Genomic DNA, 25,393 nt, shown 5'->3' on the forward strand with positions numbered 1-25,393 from the left:
ACCTTATTTTGGAACAGTGAGGCCTTCTACTGTCCGCTTACCTACTTAGCATTTCTCCTTATTATGACTATGCAACTACCTTGGAATACAGAAAAGTAATTCTCTACTGCAAAAACGCAACTTAGTTTCTCACAGCTAAGCTCTACATCTAAACGTCTTTTAAAAACCTCCAGGGATAGTGACTCAACCACTTCCCTGGGCAGCCCATTCCAATGCCTAACAACCCTTTCAGTAAAGAAGTTCTTCCTAATATCCAACCTAATATAATATCAAACCTAAACCTCCCCTGGTGCCTGTCAGCAGGCACGTGGGAGAATAGACCAACCCCCACCTTGCTACAGCCTCCTTTAAGGTTCCTGTAGAGTGCGATAAGGTCGCCCCTGAGCCTCCTCTTCTCCAGGCTGAACAATCCCAGCTCCCTCAGCTGCTCCTTGTAAGACTTGTTCTCCAGACCCCTCACCAGCTTCGCTGCCCTTCTCTGGACTCGCTCGAGCACCTCCATGTCCTTCTTGTAGCGAGGGGCTCAAAACTGAACACAGTACTCGAGGTGCGGCCTCACCAGAGCCGAGTACAGGGGGACAATCACTTCCCTAGTCCTGCTAGCCACACTGCTTCTTATACAAGCCAGGATGCTGTCGGCCTTCTTGGCCACCTGAGCGCACTGCTGGCTCATATTCAGCCGACTATCAACCAATACTCCCAGGTCCTTCTCAGCCAGGCAGCTTTCTAACCACTCCTCTCCCAGCCTTTAGCGCTGCTTGGGGTTGTTGTGCCCCAGGTGCAGGACCCGGCACTTGGCCTTGCTGAACTTCATACAGTTAATAATGGCATATAGTTAATAATGGCTAATAATAGTGGCTCTAATATAGAGAGCCACACCACCACCCCTTCTGCGCCGCCTGTCCCTTCTGAAGATCCTATAGCCAGTCATTGCAGCACTCCAGTCATGGGAGTGGTCCCACCACGTTTCAGTGATGGCAGCGACGTCATAGGTATGTTACTATGCGGTGTAACACTGTCTTATGATATGATGAAATTGCTGGTCATGAGACTAACCTGGTATTTGTACTCAGTCGGAGAATAGGAATCATTCCCAAAATACTCTTCTGAGCTCCTGGACCAAGAAACACTGCATTGAATGGGTGTGTCACAGCCCATATCATCCAGAAGCCTCCAGACAGGTTGAGAGACATAATGATCTGTTAAAGACTACAGTTCCCCTGCGTTGACCACAGAGGCTCCAAAGACTGAGAAACAACCTGCAGCCAATAACACAGGCTCAGGCGAGGATCTCACTGAACTAGCATTTTTATTGGTGATTGCAGTGGTGGGCGCCCTACAAGCAGGAGCGCGCAGCAGAGGTGTATCATAACCTTATAGCCCCTATTATCCAAAGTTTGATTCCTCCCATTTCCTCATTGGCTGAGCACTACAGGTTTGCAACCTACTTGACGCTTATTACTATACCATATATGTACAATTTTATTTGACCGACTTTTAATGTCTCCTTTAGTTGTTCCTGTTTTTGTTTTTGTTTTTTTTCCCTTCTTCTCTTGTGACTAGAGGGACTTCTTCTGTCTTGACTAGACACTGGGAACCTCCACTGTCCCCCTACCTTCTTAACATACTCGGCACTGTTATACCACCATTATGCCTGCACAATCACTTTTGAATATGCAAGGTTAGTGGCATTTTCCCCTGCAAAACCACAACTTTCATGCCCACAAAAGGGCACGTGGCGACCCACAGATTACACAGCCCTGAATGCTGCCACTGCACTGGTTACTTTGTCTATTCCCAGCTGAACTGATAAAGTCTATTTTTCTAATGAACGGGCCTTTCCACGGATGGACACAGTAGACATGTAGGATGTGTTTTTTATGATTCCAACACTGGAGACAGATAGGGAGGGACCTGCTTGTACCTGGCAGGGACTACAATATGCATTTACGTGCTTGCTGCAGGATTTTACGCATAGTCCTGCCATTGCTCCTGCTACACTGGCTAGAGAGCTAGAAATACGAAAATTCTTTCAAGACATTACTGTGGTTCATAATAAAACATAATCAGTTTTGCCAAAATATGGAGCTTCCATTTCCAGGAACTAGAAGCGTACTTGTTTCTACATACCCACAGCAAATGAGCAGAAAGCTGGTAAAGTAACTCAGCTCTTCAACAGATACAGGCAGGTGCAACAGAAGGAAATCAAGCAGATTTCTGCTCTTGTTTCCATGGCCCTACAAGTGGCAGGAAGGTGTGATCATTGGGCAGCAACCCCCACCAACCTGAACTCATGGGCAGGAAACAGGGCAAGGGGCGCTTTAGGTTATTTTACTGGCTTTCAAGAAGACAGGCCACCTTAGCTAGGCAAATTCAAAGGCCAACACCCATCTGGGTGAAGAACAGAAACACAGACACAAATGCAAACAGCAGTGACCCTCTGGTCAACCTCCCAAGAAACTTGCACAGATTCACCAGAGCACTCTTGCCACAGTTAGGACTAACGGCATGAGAAAAGACAACGGCAAACCTATGCAGGGAAATAGAAAGTATCACAAATGCTCCAGTAGAGTGCAGAAAAACTTCACAAACAGAGGTCACGTCGAGATTTCAAATAGCAATACAACACACAGTGGTATTAGACCATGTGTCAGGTGCCAAAGGAGCTCTTGTTGACCTTGTGAAAAGCAGTGGTTGCCATTATGTAGTCCAAGACAAAAGTAAAAAGCAAATTTAAAAAAAAAAAAAAAACAGAAGGACCCTCAAGGGAAACACGTTCTTGCTCTTGGGGGGGACCAGGCACTGGCAGATGCTTTGAAAATGTTCTCAATGTATTGCTCAAATACGTATGCAGAGGGCTGATGACTGTAGCTGTAACCTGCATGACTGCTCAACTAATCACTGTTGGTGCTATGATTATGTGCATTAAATGGTAGCAAGCCATCACTCAGCAAGAGGTAAAGCTGATGAAAATGGCCAAGAGAGAAAGAGCAGAGTGAAAGAGAACTTTAAAAAGGAGAAGAGCAACTCTTTAGTGTACAAAGCCAGACTGCAGAGTGAGGAAAATATGCAGTTTTGCCTGAAGTGCAGGCTTTGGAAAGGAAGCAGCAAGAAAAGGCTGCCTGAGTGCGTGAGTCGGTCCCGCCAGGCCTGCGGAGACAGCATTATTGCCCCATGACACCGGCCCTTAATAAAGCCCTTCCTTGACTGCTCATTTTAGCAAAAGTCAAGCGGTTGTGCTGAGAATTCTGCCATCAAGTGGGACCAGAAGTAATAAAGAGCTCCTTCCCAGCTTAGAGGAGGCTGAGAGGAGGCCTCATGGTGGCCTGCAGCTTCCTCATACGGGGAGCAGAGGGGCAGGCGCTGAGCTGCCAGAGGACAGTAACAGGACTGAGGGAAGTGCACGGAGCTGTGACAGGGGAGGGTGAGGCTGTGTGGCTGAGACCAGTTCTTCACTGAGAGGGTGGTCACAGAATCACAGAATGGCTGAGGTTGGAAGGGACCTCTGAAGATCATCTAGTCCAAACCCCCTGCCGAGCAGGATCACACAGAGCACATTGCACACGATGGCATCCAGGCACATTTCTTAGAATATCTCCAGAGAAGGAGACTCCACAACCTCTCTGGGCAACCTGTTCAAGTGCTCGGTCACCCTCACAGTAAAGGAATGCCCTCTCATATTCAGCCAGGACCTCCTGTGATTCAGTTTGTGTCCGTTACCCCTCGTCCTGGGTTTAAACAGCGGCCTCCTGTACTGGATGAGACAGAAACAGCCCTTTTCAGCCCTGAGAAGACCAACCGCCACAGCTTCTTTCAGAAGGATGAAGGGGCAGGCACACAGAGAAAAAGAATTCCTGGGACCTCACGGATTGTCCATGGCCTCTTCAGCTGTTCCTGGCATGGCCAAAGTGGCTGCAGGACCAACAGAAGGACCATCTACAATCCGGAGAAACGCTGATCATGGCAAGTCTGTGAGCAACCACAAGTTACAGTCTTCCATTGGCACGGATAAAAGCATGGGGAAACCAATAGGACTCTCCACACAGAACCAGTGCCCGCAGGGTATGAGAGTGCCCAAGCCATCCATGACGGAAATTCAGGATTACAAAAAAGGAAAGAGTCCTTTTTTGTCCAAAAATGTCCAAAATGTCCGAAAATCCCTGTGCTGGGTCTGCCGCCTACCAGCACGAAGTCCCTGTGTCCACTTCCTCAAGCCCAAATCCCTCCTCCATCCGGACCAGGTCAAGCAGAAGGAGCTTGGGGCATCCATCACCTGCCCAGTAGCCTCCAGGACACCATGCTCCCTCCCAGTTCTCATCTACTTTCACAGCACCGAGACCAGGTTCATGTCTGAGGAGCAGCACGAGGCCCTGGAGCTGCACATCCACAGCAAGAGGCTGCAGCACAGTGGGGACCAGCTTGGCACAGAGCACCCATCACAGCGAGCACTGCCCCAGGAGGAGGGGACCACCAGCACGGAGAGGACAATAACATCAAACAGAGCTGGTACTGAGGCAGGCCCCAAAGGGCACAAGCGGTGGCCCTGGAGTAGAAAATGCCCCAGCAGTGCTGAGAACTCCCCAGGCTTGGGCTCATGCTCCGACAGCACCCCCAGGAGCACTCTACATGGCAGCTTCCCAGCAGGAAGGCCACACTGGTCGGCCATGACACCTCCCAGCTTAACAGCCTCCACAAGACCCCAAAAGGCCTGCAGCCACTCCAGCTCATCTTCACAGTGCCCCTGTCACCAGGTACACTTGCTCCTGTCACTTGTGCCAAGCCTGTGGCACCAAAGGTACTTTAGCGGTACCAACCAGCAGCAGCATCCACTCCATCCGGGATAAGATTTGCCAGTGGCAACAGAAGACATCACTGCTGCAGAGCTCTACATCTGAGCGCAGCTGCCATCCAGCCTGCAGGAGAGACAGGGCATGGCGCTTCCAGTTTTCAAAAAACTCCAGTTTCCTACAGAAAAATATTTACTTGTCCATGAGAGAGCTCTGTGGGGTCTCCCCCTGGCAGCATTTAGGGTGTGTTGGGGAAATCTCAAGAAAAGTAAGCCTTCTTGTTCTTGTGTATAACAGAATTCTCAAAGCCACTGTTGCAATCCTGAAATACCTGCAGCCCAGGTAACAATTTAGGCTGTGACACATGGGTACCGGCCGGGCTGTGCTGTCGCCCTGGGCAAGGGTCCTGTGGCTTTGAGCATTCTGCCGTCATGGGGACGCTGCCTAGGGCTGCTGGCTGTTCCCAGCTACCCCTGTGCTGCATGCCGTGGAAAGGGTGGGGGGCCAGGATGGCTCCCCCTGGGCTCCCTGCATAGGGCCAGGGTCACATCCCAGCTCCCAGCTCCTCCCACACCCCACACCATACCCAATGCTCTGTCTCTGCCTGCAACTCCATCAGCAACCCTCCTGCAGGCCTTTGTTTGCTGAGCTGCCACTGTCACCCTTGCCTTTTGGTTCTTCTGGGTGGCAGGCACTTCCTTCAGCCCCTCCGGCCTCTGTCAGGTTTTCCAGCACCGTCCATAAAGCAGCACCCATGCCCTGTGTTGTCCCTTGCCAGCTCCCTTGCAGCTCTGGACACACACATCTCACCTGCTGCTTGCTGTCAGCCTGGCAGACTCCCATCTCCATGATGTGTGACACACCTCCAGCTAGCCGTCCGTGGAGGGAATCCTGACAAGGACTGGAGGAGGAGCACCTCAAAAGTCACGTTGTCTTGAAACGTGTGTTAAAGCAAAACTGGAGCTAGGCATGACCAAACTGCACAGCCTCAGAAAGCTGATTTCAGCCCCTTGTCAGACAGGGGCAGGGCCTACAGCTGCTACAAGGGAAGCAGTGGCCCTTCTGGGCACCCATCTCTTCTCCTCCGTCCCCACAGAAGAGGCCACTCCCCCTGTGAGAAACTAAGTTGCGTTTTTGCAGTAGAGAACTAATTTTCTGTATTCCAAGGTAGTTGTGTAGTCATCACAAGGAGAAATGCTAAGTAGGTAAGTGGACAGTAGAAGGCCTCACTGTTCCAAAATAAGGTGGAAGCTTGACAAAAGCAGGATGAGCAGTGTGAGAACAGTAAAACAAAGATCACACATTCTCAAAACATAAGAAAGGGGAAAAGAAAGGGAAAAAGGAGAAATTAAAGGGTTGAAAAAAAAAAAAAAGAAAAATTGTACATATATGGTACAGAGGAGCGCCGAGTAGCTTGTGAACCTGTAGTACTCAGCCAATGAGGAAACAGGGGAGGTGATCAGGCGTCGGGTAGTAGGGAATAAAAGGTTATGATTTGTTTACTAAAAGGCCCTCCTAATTGGCAGGACGCCCACCATTGCAATCGCGAATAAAATAGCTTTACAGAAGATCCTGTCTGAAGAAAATTATTTGAGATTTTTCTCCCCCCTCCAAAAAAAAAAAAAAAAAAAAAAAGCAGTGGCAGGGAACCTGCCAGCCATGACAGATGGCACCTCATCCCATGCTAATGAGCCAGCAGGATTTAATTCCCGACTCCCATTAACATTCATTAGATTGTCACTTGGCCATCCCTCTGCTTCTGTCGCATCTCTGCCGCTACTGCTTCACCGTGTTAATTTGGGGCTGCCTCTGGGGTGGCTGTCAGACCTCCCTCCAGCAGTGTGCCGCCTCAATGTCCCTCAAACCCCTCACTAAATGGGTCTTCAGGGGAGGCAAGCACAGAGCAGCGCGACCAACACCCTTGGGATTGATGGGTAGAGCTGGTTTTAACCCACAGACCAAGTCAGGACACAGGGTTTTCCCGCAGCATCCCCAATTTGCCCCAAATCCCACAGCCGCTTGCTGGCACAGAGTGGCAGGAAGAGGCAGACAGACCTACCGCAGCCTGCTCAGGGCTAGAAGTAGGTTACTTTCTGCCATGCATAGAAACGATATGATACATATTCATCAGTTACAGTTGTGCGGAGATTACAACAGTCACATAGATTGCAGGTTTAGAGATTGTCGGCCTCACTCCATGACTTTCCCAGGGCTTCCTGCCCTGAAAAATGCATGAAAATTGGAGTAATCTCATGAAAAATAAAGGCTAACACTTTAAGTGATGTTTTACAGAAATACTGTTCTCTTTACTGTACATTTTTGCACTGCTCAGCCCAACAATTCAGTGATCAGAAGCTTCATCTTATTATTTTAAATGGTATTCTCAGCTGTAATCACTCTCACTACATTTTCATTCTTAAAATCAATTTACCAAACTCTTCACAAGTATGATGGAAACAAATAGAATTTGAAGCTCAGCCTCACAGGATCAATGCTAAGCAGGTCGCTGCATCTGACAGAGCCTGTTTACAAAAGGAAAATGATGTTCTTTCGTGCTGCTGCCTTTGAGTGCAGCGGAGCCCAGGGAGCCTAAAAGCTTTGAGAAGCGGAGATGATTTGGGGATCGATGCACTGCAATCATCCGAAACGGTGGGTGCTGGCTGTTAAGGCACCTCAGGGCATGCGTTGCCCACAGGCTGTGCCACCAGCTCCCCAGCACATGCCTCCTGCCCACCTCACCTCGTCTGAAGTGATGACTGTGTGGTAATCGCTTCAGCCAGCGAAGGTCTCACCTGAAACTCTGAATCAGGCAAAGCTGGGAAGAAAAAAGAACAGAAAAAAAAAATCTGGTTGGTCAGCCCCAGGCAAATGCTCCTTTTTGTTGCCTGCTCTCTTGCAACCTCTCCCAGAGGTAGCCCCAGCACCATCAGGTGCATGGTGCGATGAGCTGCCGAGCTCTACAGACCACTCAAATCTCCACATTTTCAAATACTTCCAAAACAGTTCCATTGCTAGCCTGAAAATAGTCCAGCAGACGATTATTATTCTCTTTCAGCTAGGAAGCAGCTGTGCAGCAGCCGCTGGAAGAGCGACTGGAAGCATTTAGATGTTCTCATATTTGGGGATATCTGTGACCACAGAGGAAAGCGGGCTCTATTCAGCCCAGCCTTTCATTAATTTTTTATCCAAAAGAGAAGCTAATATCTAAAGTGTAAAGCTACTTGCTTCCCCAAATGCCTCATTGGAACTATATAGGACTCTCAAGACATGACATCTATCTCCCAAGCAAGTGTTGCAAGTGCCTTGGGATAATACTATGGTTCCCTTTCATTGCTCCTCCATCAACCTCTGTATCATTGCCTGTATTTTCACATCTCTTTAACAGCAGAGGAAGCTGTGGGAGTGCGGCTGTTAGGAGCTATTTGAGAAATGCTCCTGCGATCTGTGCATCCTCAGCAGCGCCAAGGAGAGGGGATAATAACTTCCCTCTATCTGCTGGCCACGCTCCTCCTAATGTAGCCCAGGATGTGGTTTGCCTTTTTAGCAACCAGAGTGCTCTGTTGGCTCATATTCAGCCTAGTGCCCATGATAACACCCGGGTCCTTCCCAGCAGCTCAGCCACTCGGCCCCCAGCCAGGGTTATTGCACCTCAGCGCTGCTGGATTTCATGGGGTTGGTGCTCACCTTCATCTCATCCCTCCGGACTGAGGCTGTGCTGGTATCACACCCTCATCTAGTGGCACCTGCGGCTTTGCTGAAGATTCCTCCTGTGTCACTGCCCTATTCGTGGGTGGCAAACCCTGCACCAGCCCCTGGGTGCTTCACTCATTGCTGGCCTTCTGGCTGCTGACGCAGAGCTGGTGGCCACCCTCAGCATCCAGCGTGGTTTGCCCTTGGGAAACCCCTGCCGTTTTACTTCCTTGCCCTTTACATTCTCAGAAATGGCTTCCAAGAGGTTCTGTTCTATAACGAGTCTTTGAGCAATTACTGCTCCTTTTAACGATCCATGCCCAGTCATGTCACCCTTCCCCTGGAGAGCACAGAGCCCTTCTTTCCTGGGGGTGTCCTTCGGTTCCTGGATGGAAAATCCCCAGTGTCACTTGTAGACCTGTAGCATAGGAAAACACAGTGTGAAGGGGTTGGAGACCACATGAGATGTCTGTCACTCCACGTGCTCTGTGCCCCCTTTACTCTGGCCCTCAGGATGAACCATCTCCAGCACAGCACAGAGGAAAGCTGTGGGTGATCCCAGCTGTGAGATTTCTGCATAGGCTGGAGCTTTGCATCCCAGCAGCAGCCTCAGCTAGTTTTATACAAAGACATTAACGAAATTCAGGATGTCTTGGTTTTGAAAGCGCTGCATAATTGCAAGCTGTTATTGTCTGAAACCACATTTGCAAGATGCAATCTCAACAGCCAGGCAGTTTGGGGAAAAGAAACATTTGCTCAGTGTGGGGGAGGATCCTGCAGGAGATACAGCCTCACAATACCCCTGCCAAGCTTTCACAGGTCATCTTCTCAGCTGCCCAGGCACTGCAGTTTTCAGGCAGAAAGCTCTGGAAAGGCTTTGGGCAACATCCAATACCCAAACACAGGTTTCTCTGTCCCCTTCCTCCATATAGCTGTGTAGGCTCCTTCACACCACCAGCATCAGGCAGCAAAGCCCTTGTGGAAGGGCAGGTCTCCAAGCTCCCTGTCCTGAACTGCAACATCCAGAAAGCTCTGGCAAACCCCACATGTACACGTTTCTACCCTGCTCACAGCACTGCTGAGACTTTGCAGCACACTGTGCCCTTCCATGCGAGTATTTGTGGTCCCTTCTAGGCTTCTCTTCCTCATCTGCTTTGAAAAGCAGAGGTGAGGGAGATGCTGGGTGTGCTCAGGCAAAAAAAGTGGCAAGCAGAGCGTTATTTCAGGCAGGCAATCCACTGAGGGCCTAGAGCACCCCAGAAGGAAAATGGCTGGATTTTGGTTTGAGCTTTGTGGTTATGTTTCCAGTCCAAAAAATCAGTGAATTTAAGTGGGATCCTACACCTGTACAAGGTCTGATCAATAGGTTGGCGCTGCTCAGCAAATACCTGAGCGACCAGACCAGCCTTTTCCCTACAAGGCATCCCTCAGCCTACAGAGGTGGCCACGTGCATTCCCCATCACTGTTTTCTCACATGGGAGAAATTCGTATCCCATCCATTCACATCTTGACTCACCCAAACCCACCTGCACCCAAACTTCAGACGATTTGTTGAGTCACCAGATCTTAGACTGTGCCTCCTTCTTACCACTTGGCCTTGGGAGCGGAGAACATCCTTGCCAAAAGATGCTGGGGGTGCTGTCCACATACTCAGGCTCCACAGGAGATGTGCTCATGGTAAGAAGCCCACCAAGGACACCTAAACGATCACATGGTGGCCACCAACCCCTGCCCTTGACCGCTAACCCAGGAGAGGGCCACAGGGCTCACAGCAGCCACGCACGGCTCCACGCAGCCCGGCAGCATCAGTGTTAACTGGGCTCTGCCCCAGCCCTGCCACGAGTGCACATTTGCCTGCGGAGCCGTGCTTCCAGAACGCTCCTTGCAATTACATGCCCTGCCACCATGCAGGCGAGTTATTAATATTTATTAGGCTCAATTATTCATGGCCTCTTTAGGATCCTGTTGTTTAAGTCCAGCTTGAGATCTCCAGGCTAGCAATCACAAAAGTTGCCTTCCAGAGGAATTACAGTAAATCAATCCTTTGGAGATGTTCCAGGCAGCCATAAAACTCAAGGCCAGAGCTGCCCAGAAGGGAGCCTTGTGCCCAACCCTTGGTGGTCCAGAAAGGCTGCAGGAGGTGCCTGGGTCCTCCTGGGTGAGTTCAAGGTCCTGGGATACCACGTCCCCTCTTGCTAATGCCTGCATAGATGTCACATTGACCATCTTAAACTGCAGGGGAAAAACAGCTCAGGGATAACAACTTGGAGGTTTCTCCCCATCAGAAGGACACCTGGAGAGGACCAAACCCTGATGTTCATGGCAGAGCAAGGCAAAGCAGGCAGCAGCTCCTGTGGGGCAGGAGAGCACAGCCTGTCCTGGGGCCTGTGGCAGGATGCCCCTACCCATCCCAACTCCTGCCTGATGCTTGGTGCGTAGTTGGGCAGCCCCAGGGTGCAGGATCCAGCAGGGATACCTCAGGGTGCTCCCACCAGGCACACCGCCTGGCACAGGGCATCCCACTGGGACCTGCATGGTTTCCTCCATCAGAGTGGGGCTGGCAGCAGCTGGGAGCACACACGCAGCCCAGGAGGTGAGAATTTACCTTCCTTGCACTGTGTCAGGGGTCTGCCTGCACACCAGATGCGAGCTGCCGGGGCTGCGCCGTGCCAGCAGAAAGCCATCTGGACTGCTCCACGACGCTGGGCGAGGCTGATAAGCCAGGGCCTGGCACCACACTAACTGCAGAAATGACGGCTGGAGTATGTGCCTCGGCGACGAGCAGGCAGAAGGGCCGATGGCACGGTGCCACCAGGCTCACACGTGGCTCGGATGGGTGTCAGAGCCCAGCTGAGGGCTGCGGGTGCACGGATGGAGAGAAGTAGAGGCACTCGGATGCCACAGCGAGGGCCATCCCATGAGGCAGGACGTCAAAAGGGCCACGTGCCACCCTCAGAATCTGGGTTTCCTTGTACCTCACCCCTCCTCCAACCTGCCTTCCCCTCTCCCCATCTCCCCTGCGTCCCTGCAGCAGCCAGTGCCTCCTGCCCATGACGTGGCTCTCTTTTCACTAAAATCTGCACAGCCTTGTGCTCTGGGCACCAGCACAGCTCAGAATATAAAAATTTAATCCATTAAATGGGTTTGCAGGGGAAGCTGGGGGAGCGGGAGGGGGAGCACCACCACAGCCCCCCCACTGGGGCTGCTCTGTCACCTGCACCGCACTGCCTGAGATGGAGGGGGACAGTGGTGGGGGGGACATGGCTCATGCCATGCTGGTGCCGGGAAGGACAGGCAGCCCAGAGCCTGTCCGGCCAGACAGGAGGTGTTGGAGAGGCCTGATCCAGCTCACAAAGGGTCCCTGAGCCAGCTCCCACCCTGCCGCATGGGGACACCAACTCGGTGACCTTGTCTCACAGCCCCCCCACACACACACACCCAGCCTGTGCTGAAGAAACCCAGACGATGCTACCACCAGCAGTGCTTCAGACGGACTCCAGCAGGCAGGGGCATTTTCTTTTTCCCCAAAAAGCCTCTGAATCCCAGCAAGAGCTATTTTAATCAGCACTTTCTGCCCTGCGGGACTCCTCGTGGTGTAATGAAAGAGGCACAGACGGCCCTTTTACTCTCCCCTCCCATCAACCCCCTGTTTGGCCTCGGCTCCTTTTTTTATGTTTTTGTTGTTTTGCTCCCCCTCTACATTTCCAGCCTGCTTTGTAAGTGTTTGAAAGTGATGCTGCTGCGGTTGTTATGGTGACACCAGGCTGGGGCCCTTGCCTGAAACCCCAAACACACAATTAGCTGATTAAGAGGAAAACACAGGAGCAGGGCAATGCTGCTCTGCAGGGCTGTCCCTGTGCCACCTTCGGGGGTGCCCGTCCTCTGCCTCTGGGGGTCCCCAAGTGGGGTCAGGGGCGTTAGGTCCTTCCAGGGGCTGAGATGCAGCCCAGGTAGCATGCACAGCCCCTCGGGTGGGTACAGGACCAAGGTTTCCAGGCTTGGAGAGGCGAAGTCTTTGCACAAAGCCTCCCGGCAGGATGCTGCAGCATGGGAACGGGGCTGGTGCAAAGTGCCGTGCAGCTCTACCTGCCCAGGGAGCAATGGAGACGCCGAAGGTGCTGGTCTCGCTTGTAAGCACCACAGATCTGTTTAAACCACAGCACCCAGGAGCGTTTTTGAGCTCCTAGCTTGGGTGCAAGCCGTGCCACATCCTGACTGCAAGGCTGGACCCAGCTGGGATGCGATGGTGGGATGCAGCAGTGCCGGCTCTCAGCTCTGCTGGGACACACTGCCATGGAGCCAGCTGGGCTCTGCGCTTGTCCCCAGCCCTGGGGGCTGCTTGCTTACCCCCAGCCTCCAAAACAACCCCAGCAGTGCCCTCACCAGCAGGACAGAGGCTTGGGAGGCTGCCTGTGCTCCCCCCCCAGCTGCTCTGCTCCTTGTCGCTCATACATCTTTATTGCTCACAAAGCGGCTCAGGAAGGCAGCAATCATCCCCGTGACAGCCCCGTTTAATGAAGTCGGCCTTCATTAGACGCTTCCGTTCCACTTGAAAAGCTCCTCTGTGAGGATTCTCGAGTGCCCTGCGGCGGAGGTGGCATGGGGACGGGTGACACTGCAGGGACAGGCAGCAGCAGGCAGGGCTGGTGTCCCTGTGGGGACCAGTGTGTCCCCTGCGAGGGCTCAGCTACTTGTTTATTCTCATGTTCCCATTTCAGGCAAGGGGGTACCACTCCCCAGAGAGCCGTGGCCATGGGGTCTGGCCTCGACCCCTTTCTGTGGCTCGCAGGTGGCGAGGAGAGTGCAGGCTGGGGCGAAGGCTGCCCGCAGGGAGCCAGCTGGAGTGGCCTTGTGGAGAGGGTCATTTAGATAATGCCTGCCAGAGTGCTCCTCGAGGAGAGAGCTCTGAAGTGCTCGGCAGTTATCTGTCCGGAGGGAGCATCCTCGTCTCATCAGGGCCAGGCCTGGCAAGCTGCCAGCTGCAGCAGGTCAGGAGACACCCATGGCCCCGCACCCGGCTGCTCTGTGGGGACGTGGGGAACACCTCCCTGCAGACCCAGCAGACCCCTGCCCATCGCTGGGTGGGCTGCGGTCTTCCTCCTCCTGCCTCGTCACCCTGCTTCCCTCACCCCAGCACCTTCCCCTGGCTCCCCATGGGGAGTTTCAGCATCCATCTACACGGTCAGACCGTGTCCTTTCATTGCACCCCCTCCCCAGGTCCTGGCACTGGTCCTCATCAGTTTTCCCCTTTATCACAGCCATGAAGGTGGCTCAGAGCAAATAAACAGTGAGCCACAGCCATGTGGCATGCAGCCAGCACCCACGGCTTCTTAACCTAGTTCGGGTTCATCACTGCCTGGCTGCTTACAGGGGATAAAGGAAGGGGACATGTCCTCACTGGGCACCATCCGGCAGCTTCTGCTTGGGGCTCCCTGGCCACCGAGGGTGGAGGGAGAGCCAGCACCTGCTGAGCCCATCCCTGTCCCCACATCCAGGACCACAACAGGGTGAATGTGGGGAGCAGGAGCAGCAGAACAATTCGTAATGATAGCCCTGGGGGGGTGTCAGCTCTGCAACCCCACACACACCTGGTGGGCAGCCACTGGAGGGGAGCGTGGTCAGGGTGTGGGAACGCCAGCAGACAGCTGCACCTATGACTACGGGTGCGGCTGGTGGTGTCAATGAGGCAGCCTCCGTGGTGGGAACACGATGGACAACCATCAGCATGATGCGAGAGCAAGGTGGCTGGGGGTGTGACGGACAGCCATCAGCAGAGGATGGGCGGGTGGATGTGATGGACAGAGAGCTGCAGCCCTGACGGACAGCTCTCGGTGGAAGTGAAGGATGGCCATCAGCAGGCAGCCTTGGGAGGTGTCAGGAGATGTCACATCTGGGTGCCGGTGGAGGATGGGGTCAGGTCTGAAGGGGGATTGTGTCCACGGGGGCGATTGTGTCTGCAGCTGGGTGGGATCCAGGGCCCTGTCCCCTGTGAGGAGCCCACGCACAAGGAGGGAGCCAGACACCACGCAGGGATGCTCTGCCTCCCTCCCCAGCTCATTTCTGCTCCGCCTGTATGCGGTGATGGGCGATGCTCTGCCCTTCCCTGCTGCAGCCTTGCACAGCAGCCCATCAGGCACTTGCTTTTTATCCCATTTCATGCTGATTTTGGCATCACCCTCGCCTCCCGCACCAGTGCTGAAGCGAACCCTCCACGTGGCGCCTCAACACTATTATCTCCATCAGCCAAACTTGTAATCTCCTGAAAAAAGATCTCTCGCTATTTTGACAAGTTCCCTTTTCCATCACCTCCTGCCGACTGGCAGGAACAGCCAGCTCGCGCAGCCGCCCGCTCTGCAGCAGGCTCGTCCTCCAAAAGCTCATCTCCCCCTCTTCCACAGGCGAAGCCTTCGCCCCACGACCCCGCTGGGTGCTGCTGGCTGCAGGAAGGACACTGGGAGGAGTGGAGGCTGTGACATCCCCGGGCTGTGGGCTCCAGAAGCAGCCGCAGATGGTGAGCCCACATGCCGCGTCGCTGCGGGAGCCAGTGACCTACACGCGGGCGTCATGCGAGATTTGGGGAGGGGTAAGGGGGGGGGGGGGGTAGCTGACGAAAATGCACATTCCCGTGGCAGCTCAGCTCTCACCTCCACCCCTGCAGCCCTCCCCCAGCAGCCCAGCACTGCCTGCAATGCCAAGAGCTTTCCCAGCCTGTTGCCATCGTGCCTGCTCTGATGCACAGGGGGTTTGCAGAGAGGGGCAGGAGACCCTGGGGATGCAAGAGCGTCCCGCATCCTGCATCCCACATCCTGCATCCTTCATCCCACATCCTGCATCCCGCACACGGTGGAGCCTGCTGGGTGCCCCAAGCAGGCTCTGAACCTTGATAGGAGTGGGCACCTGGCCGTGCTACCCAAGGGACCAAATCCACCAGGCCATGCTGGCACTGAGGCAGAGGGTGGCAGGACCCCCTGGCAGCTTGAGCAGGGCTCCTCCTCGCCTTTGCTTTTCCAGGAATCATAGCTCTCATCCACGGGCCTGACAGGGCAGGGCTCTCCCCACAGAGGCACTTAATGCTCTTGCAAACTCCCAGCACAGTCCTCCACTGCCTCCCCCTTCCCCAGTCCTCTGGGGCCAGGGCTTGGCTGCAGAGATGTTTTCCTCTGGCCCCATTTACGGCTCACCTCCCCTTTCTCTGTCCCTCTCTGCACCACGTGCATCCCAGCACCCTTCCACTCTGCTCACCACGTAATGCAAGATTCACCCTAAAGGCAAGCATCCTCAGGAGGGGTTCATCAAAGGGAGGCACACACGGCCAGGGCAGGGCCACAGGACTCTCCACGAAGCTCCGCAGCTGACGGAGCGAGGCACAACAGGACCTGACAGCACAAGCAGCAGGCAGGGTGAATCCCGTGTGGAGCACAGCTTTGTGCATCTGCAACCACCACGGAAGGCAGCCACGGCACAGCTCGGGTGCCGGTGCAGCAGCCGGGTGCTGCCATGGATGCCACGAGCTGCAGCCTGCCTCAGCTCGCTCCTGGTCGGGTGTGGGAGGATGCGAAAGGTCTTTACGGAGGCGCTGTGGAAAGCTGCAGCTGGTGCAGCAGAAGTGGGACCACTGTCAGCTCCCACGGGGCTGGCACGTGGCAAGGAGCTGCAGGGCCACCAGCTCCAGGGCTGCCGGGAGTCAGCCCAGCCCAGACGGTGGTCAGGGACCAGAATGGAAGGGGTGGAGGGGGTTCTCCAGAGCCCCACACACGCACACTAATGCACAAACTCATAGAATGGCTGAGGTGGGAAGAGACCCCCTGGAGGTCAGCTGGTCCAACCCCAGCTCAAGCAAGGGACACCCAGAGCACTGCTGGAAGCTGCTCCCCAGAGGGCTCCGAGACCCAGGCACCCTAAATCACCCCCAGGTACAGCAGGCACCTCCAGAACAGGACAGCAGACCCCCAGCCAGCAACACCCATCCCAGGAGGGCACTGAGGGCTGAGTGACTGTGGGGGGTGCACACGGAGCAAATATCCCACCCTCAGAAGTGGCGCTTTGGGGCTGCACCTTCCTTACCAGCACACCACCCTCCCTCCTTCCCCACCACCTCCATGAGCCCCCAGCCCTGCTGCAGCCCTGCAGCATGCACCCACCCAGTCCTGGGGACCAGGAGAGCCAAAACCCCTCACTCTGCATTGCACCGGGCTGGAGGGAGCAGGGAGCCAGCACATCCCTGCTCCACAGGGTGAGCAGCAGGCAATGGGTTAAAGTGGCCACAGGCAGATCCTGGCTGGGGCTCGGTGCGGGGAAGACCCTGACTTTGGGCAGGGGAGCTCTCTGATCCTCCACACCCATGCAACCCGAGCTCCGTAGTCCTTGAGGTTGTCTCTAAGAAAAGCAGCTCGGCCTCGGGGCCAGAGGAGATGCAGGGAAAGCTTTTATTGGTATCTCCCAGCCAACGTCAGCCCGGTTAAAAAAAAAATGCTTCATCTCTCAGAGAGCTGTTTAACACGGCTCAGGCAGCAATTGGTACAGGGACAGCAAACCAGGCTGCATCTGCTCAGCCCCAGTCACAAGCTCCCTGCTTCCTCCGTGTGTGTTTGTGAGTGAGCGTGCGTGTGTGTGTGTGTGTGTGTGTGTGTGTGTGTGCTAGACACAGGCATCCGCTCCCAGCATCTCGCCATCTCCTGCATCCTCCAGAAGCGAGCGCGCGGCTCTGGCTCCCCACGTCCCAGCCTCGCCGCTGTCTCCCCCGGCGGGGATTTGCGCGTGGGGCGCGGGATGCGGTGAGCACCCGCGGGACCAGAGGAGGTGGTGGCCGGGAGCAGCTGCCATGGGCATCGCGTGGGAAGCTCTCTAGGGCTCGCGCTCCCAAGCAGGACCCTGACCCAGGTAAGTGGATTTTTTTTTTTTTTTTTTTTTTTTTTTGCTGCCGCTGGCACTTCACCCGGTGCGTGGCGTGGGCTGGACCCCTTGGGTGGGTCACCCTGGGGTCCTGGTGCCGGGGAGGGTGATGGTCCTGGGATGGGGTGCCTGGGATGGAGTGGGGGTGTGGATGGTGGAGGGTCCTGCGCAGGCGTCGGGGTCCTGATGCGGGTGCTGGGGAGGGAGACGAGGAGGAGAAGTGGGGAGCTGGGTGGGAGCTGTGTCTGCTGCAGGGGAAGGGACTCTGCTGTCACGGCATTTTCAGCCCCCTCTGGGAGATGGAAACGTGCGACACACCTATAAAATCAGCCATGGTGCGGCAGGACGGGCAGCCGGATCCTGCAGGGAGAGCAGCCGCCGGCTGGGCGTCCCCAGGAGGGGGGCACAGCACAGCTGGGGCTTTACCCACCTCCCCCAGACCTCCGCACCATGCTCCTGCGCCCCTGCAGAGGGTGGGGAGGGTACCACCAGCATCGGATGCCACCGACCCCTCTGTCCTGCTGCAACGGGGTCACCTCCCAGCAGCAGCCCCAGCAGCGCCCTGGTCCCAGCACGTGCCATCTGACAAGGAGAGGGGACAAGGGGGTGCTGCTGGAACCCTCTGGGGACCCCCCCGGCTGCCCCAGTCAGCCCAGGGGGGTGGGATGCAGGGTGCCCTCGCAGGCAGCAGCGGGCAGGGCTGTGCCAGAGCTGTGTTGACTCCTCCCAGCTCTGCTTGGTGCCCTTCAGACCAAGCTGCCGTGGGTCCTGGGGTCCCCAGGGTGTCAGCACCCCATTGACATCCCATCCCTAATTCTGCCCCGCACAGGGCAGCAGCCCCAGGGCTCTCGTGGGCACGGTGCTGGGGGTAAAACCACAAAGAGCCTCGTGAGGGCAGGGAGCTGGCCTGGCCCATGGGAGCCAGCATGGGGCAGGGGGGCCAGGTGCATCTTTCCTCAACAGCCAGGAGCTGGGGGGGGGGGGGGGTCCTGCTCCTTCACACCCCTGCTGCATCCCCTTGAGGATGGGTGCAAGGCGTACCAAGGACCCTGCTCGTGGCTGCACCAGACCAAGCACCCGCTGGCCGTCGTTTTGCCCGGGGAGGTGCTGCAGCATCCCACCCCACACCCAAAGCCTGCACCCACTGCCCCTGCAGCAGCCCCCCAGCACCCACAGCCACCTCCAACCCCCCTGCCAGGCCGTAACACCCGCCCCACGCTCCCAGCCGTGCCGTAACACATCCACCCGCAGCCGTTCCCCGAAGCATCCATCTCATGCTCCCAGCCGCCACAACACCCACACCGCGCCGTGCCGCACCCACCCACTGCCACCCTCCCCCCTGTGTACAGCTGATGCTGGCACCCCCAGCAGTGCCTCCGTGCTGGCCAGCAGCCCCATCCCAACCATGCCTCAGTTTCCCCATGCAGAGAGCCCCGTGGGGCTGGGAAGGATGAGCCATCGGTGCCAGGAGGATGAAGTGCTTCCTGGCTGTGTTTTGCTCCAGAGATGAAGCAGCAAGAAGCATTTCTCTTCAGAAGAGCGCAGGGAAGTGGGGCAGCCCAGGGGAATGAGGCAGGATGTAGATGAGCAGGGCAAGGGAAGGGAAGAGGGGAAGATGCCCACGACCGCTGTGATAGCCCCTGGCAGGGCTTGGTGGGGCCGGGCGTTTGCAGCCAGCTCCATCCCAGATTTATCTCGTCAATGGGGGAAACCTAAAAGTAGGCCCTGCGTTTGTGCCAAGGTGAGCAGGGTGGTGACACCAGATCCCGGACCACTGGGTGCCCTGGAGGGCAGCCGCTAATAGCAAATGGAGCCGGATTCCCTCGGGGACACGTGGGGACACAGGACGTGGCGAGCAGGATGCGGCCGTGGTGGGGGCAGCAGGGAGCTGGGCTGCTATGGGCAGGGGTGTCTCTGGTCCCCCTGCATCCAGAGGCCACCAGGAGAGGAGGGGACACCCAGAGCCTCATGGCCAGACCAGGAGCCCCAGGCTGGGGCGAGGCTCTGTGTGGGGGTGATGTCCCTCCCCCCCCCCCCCCCCCATAGCACATCCTGGGGGGTTTCTGGGGAGAGCAATGCAGCACTGAGGTATCTGGGGAGCTTTGGGCCTGGGTCTGGATGGGTGGTGGAGGTAGGGGTGAAGCCGTTCAGCCCCTAGATGTGCACGCATCCTGTGCCAGGATGAGGGAGAGGGGCAAAAACCCTGCAGAGGGGCAAAGGTGGGTTGCAAAGGGCCCAGCCATGCAGGGAGGCCAGCAGAGCTGAGAACAGACACAAGCCATGACAGGAGTGTGACAGCCTCTAGACTTAGTGGTGGCCACACAGCAGCTGGTGACAGGGGACACGTAAGGTGGCCTTGGTAGAGGGCTGTCACTAAGGGCTGGAGGCAGGGAGGTGGGCTGGGACCCTCCAGGTCTATTGCCATGCTGGGGATCAGGAACACCAGTGCAGCTGCTGGGGAGACTGGTGCACGGCGAGCTGAGGCTCTCCTCTCTTTTGGCTCTTCTCCACGTGCCCAGCCCTTCTGCAGCCTCTCCTCCCCGCTTCCTTGGGCAGGGTGAGGCCAGGATCTGGGGACCCTCAGTGACACAGGGACCTACGAAGGCAGGTCGTGATGCTGGGGGGCTCTACCTCCTGTGCCCCCCAGCTGAGCAGCCTACAGGCAGAGTGAAATAACGCTGCCCAGAAAAATGCTGAACCTACCCATGCCCATTGGGCTCCTGAGCCTCCCATGCCGGGGGTGACCGTGCTGCCAGGAGGCAGAGACACCCAGGTGTCTTCCCCCTCACCGGCACAGCCGCAGCGATGCTGCTGCGGTGGCTTGGACACATGCCTTCAGCTCACCCCCGCTCCCACCTTTGCTGCGCCGGGTGCCGGCCCCAAGTTGCGTGCAAGGACCCAGGGTGCAAATACCCCTGCCCACGCCTGCACACTGCCAAGAGGCGTGCCAAGCCCACAGCGTGGCTCCCAGGGGGGCACACGCATGTGCCCCCGCAGGCGGGACGGGGCCCACGTGTTGCACACCCGGCGCCGCGCGTGGGCATGTGTGCGCAGATGGTCCCGCGGGTGGGGGGGCCGGGAAGCCGCATGCGTGTGAGTGTACACAGTGGTGTTTGGGTTTGCACGCCCGTGTGCGTGTGCGTGCACTTGAACAGGGCTGGCGTAGCAGGGGCTGGCTGGGTGTGAGCATGGGGCTGTGCATATGCTGCGTGGCTGCTCTGGCACAGACATGACCCAGAGCTGCTGTCGGCCCACACACCCTGCTCCGATGTAGGGCAGCTGTAATTACTGCACCAAGGCTCCCTGCTGCAGCACTGGGGCCTCCTGCAGCTACAAAATCCCTGTGTGCACGTGTGGTGCTAATTAATCCCGCTCCCCCGGGGACTTCCCTGCCTCCTGGCACGCCACAGAGGCTGGAGGGGCTGGGAGATGGCTGCACTGATGTGCCCCCCTCATCGCTGTCACCAAGTGCCGGGTGAAGAGACATTTAGGGAAGGTGGGAGGACCACCACCAGCTCTGCAGAACCAGCACCTGGCCCTGAGCAGATCTGCTGGGAGGACACATCTCACCGTTGGCTGGCCTAAGAGGTTTTCTCGTGTGGATGCAAGCAAGGGGCAGGGTCACTGCTGGTCCCAGCCCTCTGGGATCCACTGGTCTGGTGTGGGAAGGGCCTGGAAGCATTTCTGGTTAAGCTGGAGCCTGAAGGGATGGGTGAGGCAGCATGCCCCCAACACTCAGACCCTCCGTGGCCAGGCCCCCACATGGGTTTGGGTCCATCTCCCCACGGCCACCACTGCAGCACTGCTCCCCACGTGGCTGTCACACAGCCATCGGAACACATTTTTGGGGCCAGCAACTTGGCTCGATGGTGCAGCAGTTGCGTGCAGCATTGCACCTAAAGACTTCAGCACCTTCCCTCCCCTCGCAGAGCCATGGGGGTGCTGATGTCGAGGCGGCAGACGGTGGAGAAGGTGCAGAAGGTCAGCTTGGCCGTGTCAGCCTTCAAAGACGGGCTGCGGGAGCAGCCAGCGGCGCGGCGGCGGGCGGAGGCTGGGGGCACGCGCCGAGGGACGCTGGAGCAGACGGTACAAGAGGGAGAGGAGGAAGCGCCAGCGGGGCCCTCGCAGCCGGAGGAGGGCAGCGCCAGCAAGGCCGCGTGGGAGCGGCTGCGGGACGGCCGGGGTGTGGAGCCGGAGGAGTTCGACCGAGCCAACAGGTTCACGCCGCCCGCCTTCATCCGGCCGCAGCGGGAGCTGCACGACGACGAGCCTCCGGACATCAGCCTGGAGCAGCGGGAGCAGGCGAGCAGCTGAGCGTGGGGCTGGGGTGGGAGGGATGAGGCTGGGGCTGGGGACGTGAAGGGGGGTCTGCAAGCATCCACAATGCTCACCAGGTGGTGACAGCCTCGAAGCAAGGTGTTGGCCACCAGGGGCTGGAGGCAGGAGCACGGCTCTGCGTGTTTGTCCATGCAAGCCCTATGGACCAGCCTGGCCATCCACACCTACAACCCTCACAGCCCAGCTGACCTACAGCCCCATAGCTCACCCAAGCACACCCGTGATCCTACAGCCCACCCACAGCTTCAACCCTACCCAACCAACCACCCACAACTGCAAGCCCGCATCCCAGCCAACCTACAACCTTGCAGCTTCTCTGTCCATGCCTACAACCAGCCAAAACACACGTCAGAACTTCCATCCACCCGCACCGCCAGCCCTATAGTCCAGCCAGCAGCGGACGGACGATGCATGGACACAGCCCATCCATACATATGGCCCTATCTCCATATCCATTCACCTTCCTATGGATCCATGCCCACTCCTCTAACCCTACCTGGCCAGCAAGCCAGCCATGACCCCACCACCCACCTGCTGACTGTGCCACCACCCCAAAAACCTGCCCTCCCATCCCCTTGGCACCCCTACACCCATCCCCACCTGCAATGTGGTGCCCCCCTGTTGGGGAGCACCCACGCTGCCTCTCCGAGCAGGGTGCTGAGCCGCAGCTGCCCATCTCTCTGCAGATCCTCAACGACGAGATGTGCGAGATCTGCGAGGTGTGGACAGCCGAGAGCCTCTTCCCATGCCGCGTCTGCAGTCGGGTGTACCACGACGGCTGCCTGCGCCGCATGGGCTACCTGCAGAACGACAGTGCCGTGGAGGTGACAGAGACTGCGCACACCGAGACCGGCTGGAGCTGCTACTACTGCGTGAGTGCCCGTAGCGGACACCAGCGGGATCCCATGTCGTGGCCTACTCCAGGGTGCTGGGGCTCCTGATGTTCCTCAGCTCCTGCCATCCATCCTGACAGGGAGCCACCAGGGGATTGGAATGTCTACAGGAAAGCTGGGGAGGGAGCCTTTGTCAGGGGGTGGAGTGGTAGGACAAGGGGCAATGGCTTTAAAGTAAAAGAGGGGAGATTTAGATTAGATATTTGGAAGAAATTCTTTATTTTGAGGGTGGTGAGGCCCTGGCACAGGCTGCCCAGAGAAGCTGTGGCTGCCCCATCCCTGGAGGTGTTCAAGGCCAGGCTGGATGGGTCTTTGAGCAACCTGGTCTGGTGGGAGGTGTCCCTGCCCATGGCAGGGGGGTGGAAGGAGATGGTCTTTAAGGTCCCTTCCAACCCAAACCGTTCTGTGATTCTATGACACTGGCCCCTCCCCACCTCCCCACAGCGGCCATATGCTAACGCCCACCCCCCGTCTTCGCCCTCTAGGACAACCTCAATCTCCTGTTGACAGAAGAGGAGATGTACAGCCTGATGGAGACTTTGCGGCAGTGCAAGATCATTCCAGGTGCGCACTCTCCCCATGAGCCCTCCCTCACCCCTCATGCAGCCCTTGGGCTGAGGGTGTCACCGCTGCCCTCACCAGCAGAAGGTAAAAGCTCTGCTAAGGGCAACAGCCTTGGGTCCCCCGTAGCGGTCGAGGAAGCAGGGGAGGTGGGAGGGATGCATGGGACTCCCAGGGGGAAGGCTGGTGGAAGGGATGCCCCAAACCTGCCCCCGCAGACACCTGCCTGACGCTGGACGACTTCCTGCACTACAAGCACCTGGTGCACAAGCAGCAGTTTGAGCAGCCCATGGGGGAGGCGCAGGAGGAGCGGGCCACCCTGCAGTTCTCTGCCCTGGACCCCGACAAGAAGGGGCACATCGAGTGGCCGGACTTCCTCTCCCACGAGTCCATCCAGCTGCTGCAGAAACTCCGGCCGCAGGTATGGCCGCAGTGACGGGGCTGGGGTATCCACTGTAACTCACTTGTGACCCCACGGCTTTGCTCAGGTCTTCCCCGGTCGGTGAAGGGGGTCCCCAGACCTGGGCATGGGTGTTCCCTGTTCTGTTCTTCGCCCCCCAGAACTCCCTGCTGCGGCTGCTGACGGCCAAGGAGCGCGAGCGGGCACGCGCGGCCTTCCTGGCGCTGGACCAGGACAGCGACGGCTTCATCGTGGAGAGCGAGTGCCACAAGGCGCGGCACGCCTGGTTCCGCAAGCACCAGAAGGAGACGCCGTCCTGCAACGTCAGGTACGGGGGCACCCACGGAGGGGCAACCGCGGTGTGGGAAGGGGCCGCGGGGACGAACGGCGCCCTGCCTCCCTCCCTGCAGCATCAGCCACGTCGGGCCCATGTCGGAGAGCAGCCCCGCCAGCAGCGGCAGCGCCAAGAGCCAGGAGAAGACGCTGCTGGCCGCGGAGCAGGAGGACGCCCGGTGAGGGGGCAGCGCCGGGGGGTGGCGGCGGGCGGGGTGTTGGGGTGGGCACCCCCAATGCCTCCCCACGCTGGGGGGGGGCTGTTTTGGGGTGACGGCATCTGCCCCGCAGGCGCGTCGACTGGCCCGGCTTCCTGCGGGACAACGTCGCCTACATCCTGGCCGCCCGCCCCAACAGCGCCGCCGTCCACCTGCAGCCGCCCGCCTAGCGCCCGTCCCGCCCGTCCCGTCCCGCCCGCCCCGGCGCCATCTTGGCCGGCGACGCCTTCCCCCACGGGGCGGGGGAAGAGCCCCGTTGCCATGGCAACCCGCCCCGCAACATCCCATTGGCTGAGGGAAGCCCTGCTCACTTCGCCCCGCCTGCCAATCCCGCGCGGCTCCCCGCTGCTTGCCTGGGGGGGAGCCAGCTGCTGATTGGCTGGCGGGGGAGAAGACGCTCTGCGTCTCCCCCTGCCTCCGCGTCGGATTGGCTGGGAGGGACGGGTGGTGGGCTGCGATTGGGGGAGGGAGGCTCGAGCAGGTGCAGCCCTGGAGAGCTCTGATTGGCTGGGGGGAGGCAGGGCAGGACCTTGGTGCCCTGGAGGCCCCGGAGGAGGCTGGAGGTCCCTGGAGGCGCTGGGTGCAGAGGCTCCGTGCTGGGGCGGAGGCCGTCCCCGCCCTGCCCCGCCGCCTCACGTCCCCGCGGCCCCCAGGGAGCCACCAGCCGCCGGGAGCTGCCGCCCACCTCCTGCAGCCTTGGGAGCGCCCAAGGGGATGGATGGGTTCCTCCGTCCTCCCTCCGCATGGAGGAGGCTCGCAGGGCAGGGGCGAGGCAGGAGGCCACGAGGCAGGGGGGAGGCGCAGAGGAGCTGGATCCCCTGCAAGCCTCGCCCCTCCATGCCCCGTGCATGGAGGCCAGGACCTCCGACCCACACCCACGGCAGCGCCATGGCCTCATCTCCACCTCCCCCTGCCCGAGCCAGGGCACCGCTCCCCGCTGCAGGGACTCCCTCCCTCGCAAGCTGTGAGACCGTCTTGGAGTTTCAGGCCGTATAGTGAGGCCGGGAGATGCGGCAGCGCCATGGGGGCATTTCGGGGGATGGGTCCGAGGTGGGGCGCGGGCGGGCTGGAGCCGTGGCTGGAATGAGCAAGCCACCAGGGACGGGGCGTCACAGCCTCCACACTGTACTGGGAAGTGTCCATTAAACAGCTGTGTCCAACCACCCTCTGGCTGCCGATGGTATGAGGCACGCGCCACAGACACAGATGGCAAGTGGTGCCCACCTGCCTTCTACCCGGGAGTTTTTTGGGGACGCCACTGCTGCCCGATGGAGGCCGTG

At 57.8% G+C, this 25,393-nt stretch overlaps 1 protein-coding gene across 1 annotated transcript; it reads left to right on the top strand.

Annotated features, from left to right (window-relative positions):
- The first annotated feature begins 16,857 nt into the window (after positions 1 to 16,857).
- On the top strand, positions 16,858 to 25,296 carry PHF24 (PHD finger protein 24). Its single transcript, XM_040540238.1, has 8 exons — positions 16,858 to 17,358; positions 21,300 to 21,672; positions 22,395 to 22,580; positions 23,087 to 23,165; positions 23,381 to 23,583; positions 23,724 to 23,890; positions 23,973 to 24,074; positions 24,187 to 25,296. Exons 2-8 carry the CDS (start codon positions 21,304 to 21,306, stop codon positions 24,281 to 24,283), a joined length of 1,203 nt encoding a protein of 400 aa, XP_040396172.1. The 5' UTR covers positions 16,858 to 17,358; positions 21,300 to 21,303; the 3' UTR covers positions 24,284 to 25,296.
- Positions 25,297 to 25,393: the final 97 nt, after the last annotated feature.

The sequence above is a fragment of the Cygnus olor genome, chromosome Z, assembly GCF_009769625.2.
Source record: "Cygnus olor isolate bCygOlo1 chromosome Z, bCygOlo1.pri.v2, whole genome shotgun sequence".
In the NCBI taxonomy this organism is placed as follows: Eukaryota; Metazoa; Chordata; class Aves; order Anseriformes; family Anatidae; genus Cygnus; species Cygnus olor.

Coding starts and splice junctions, on each gene's coding strand:
- PHF24 (XM_040540238.1), top strand. CDS start 21,304: ATGGGGGTGCTGATGTCGAGGCGGCAGACGGTGGAGAAGGTGCAGAAG. Junction 23,584..23,723: donor TGCAGAAACTCCGGCCGCAG/GTATGGCCGCAG, acceptor TTCGCCCCCCAG/AACTCCCTGCTGCGGCTGCT. Junction 23,891..23,972: donor ACGCCGTCCTGCAACGTCAG/GTACGGGGGCAC, acceptor CCCTCCCTGCAG/CATCAGCCACGTCGGGCCCA.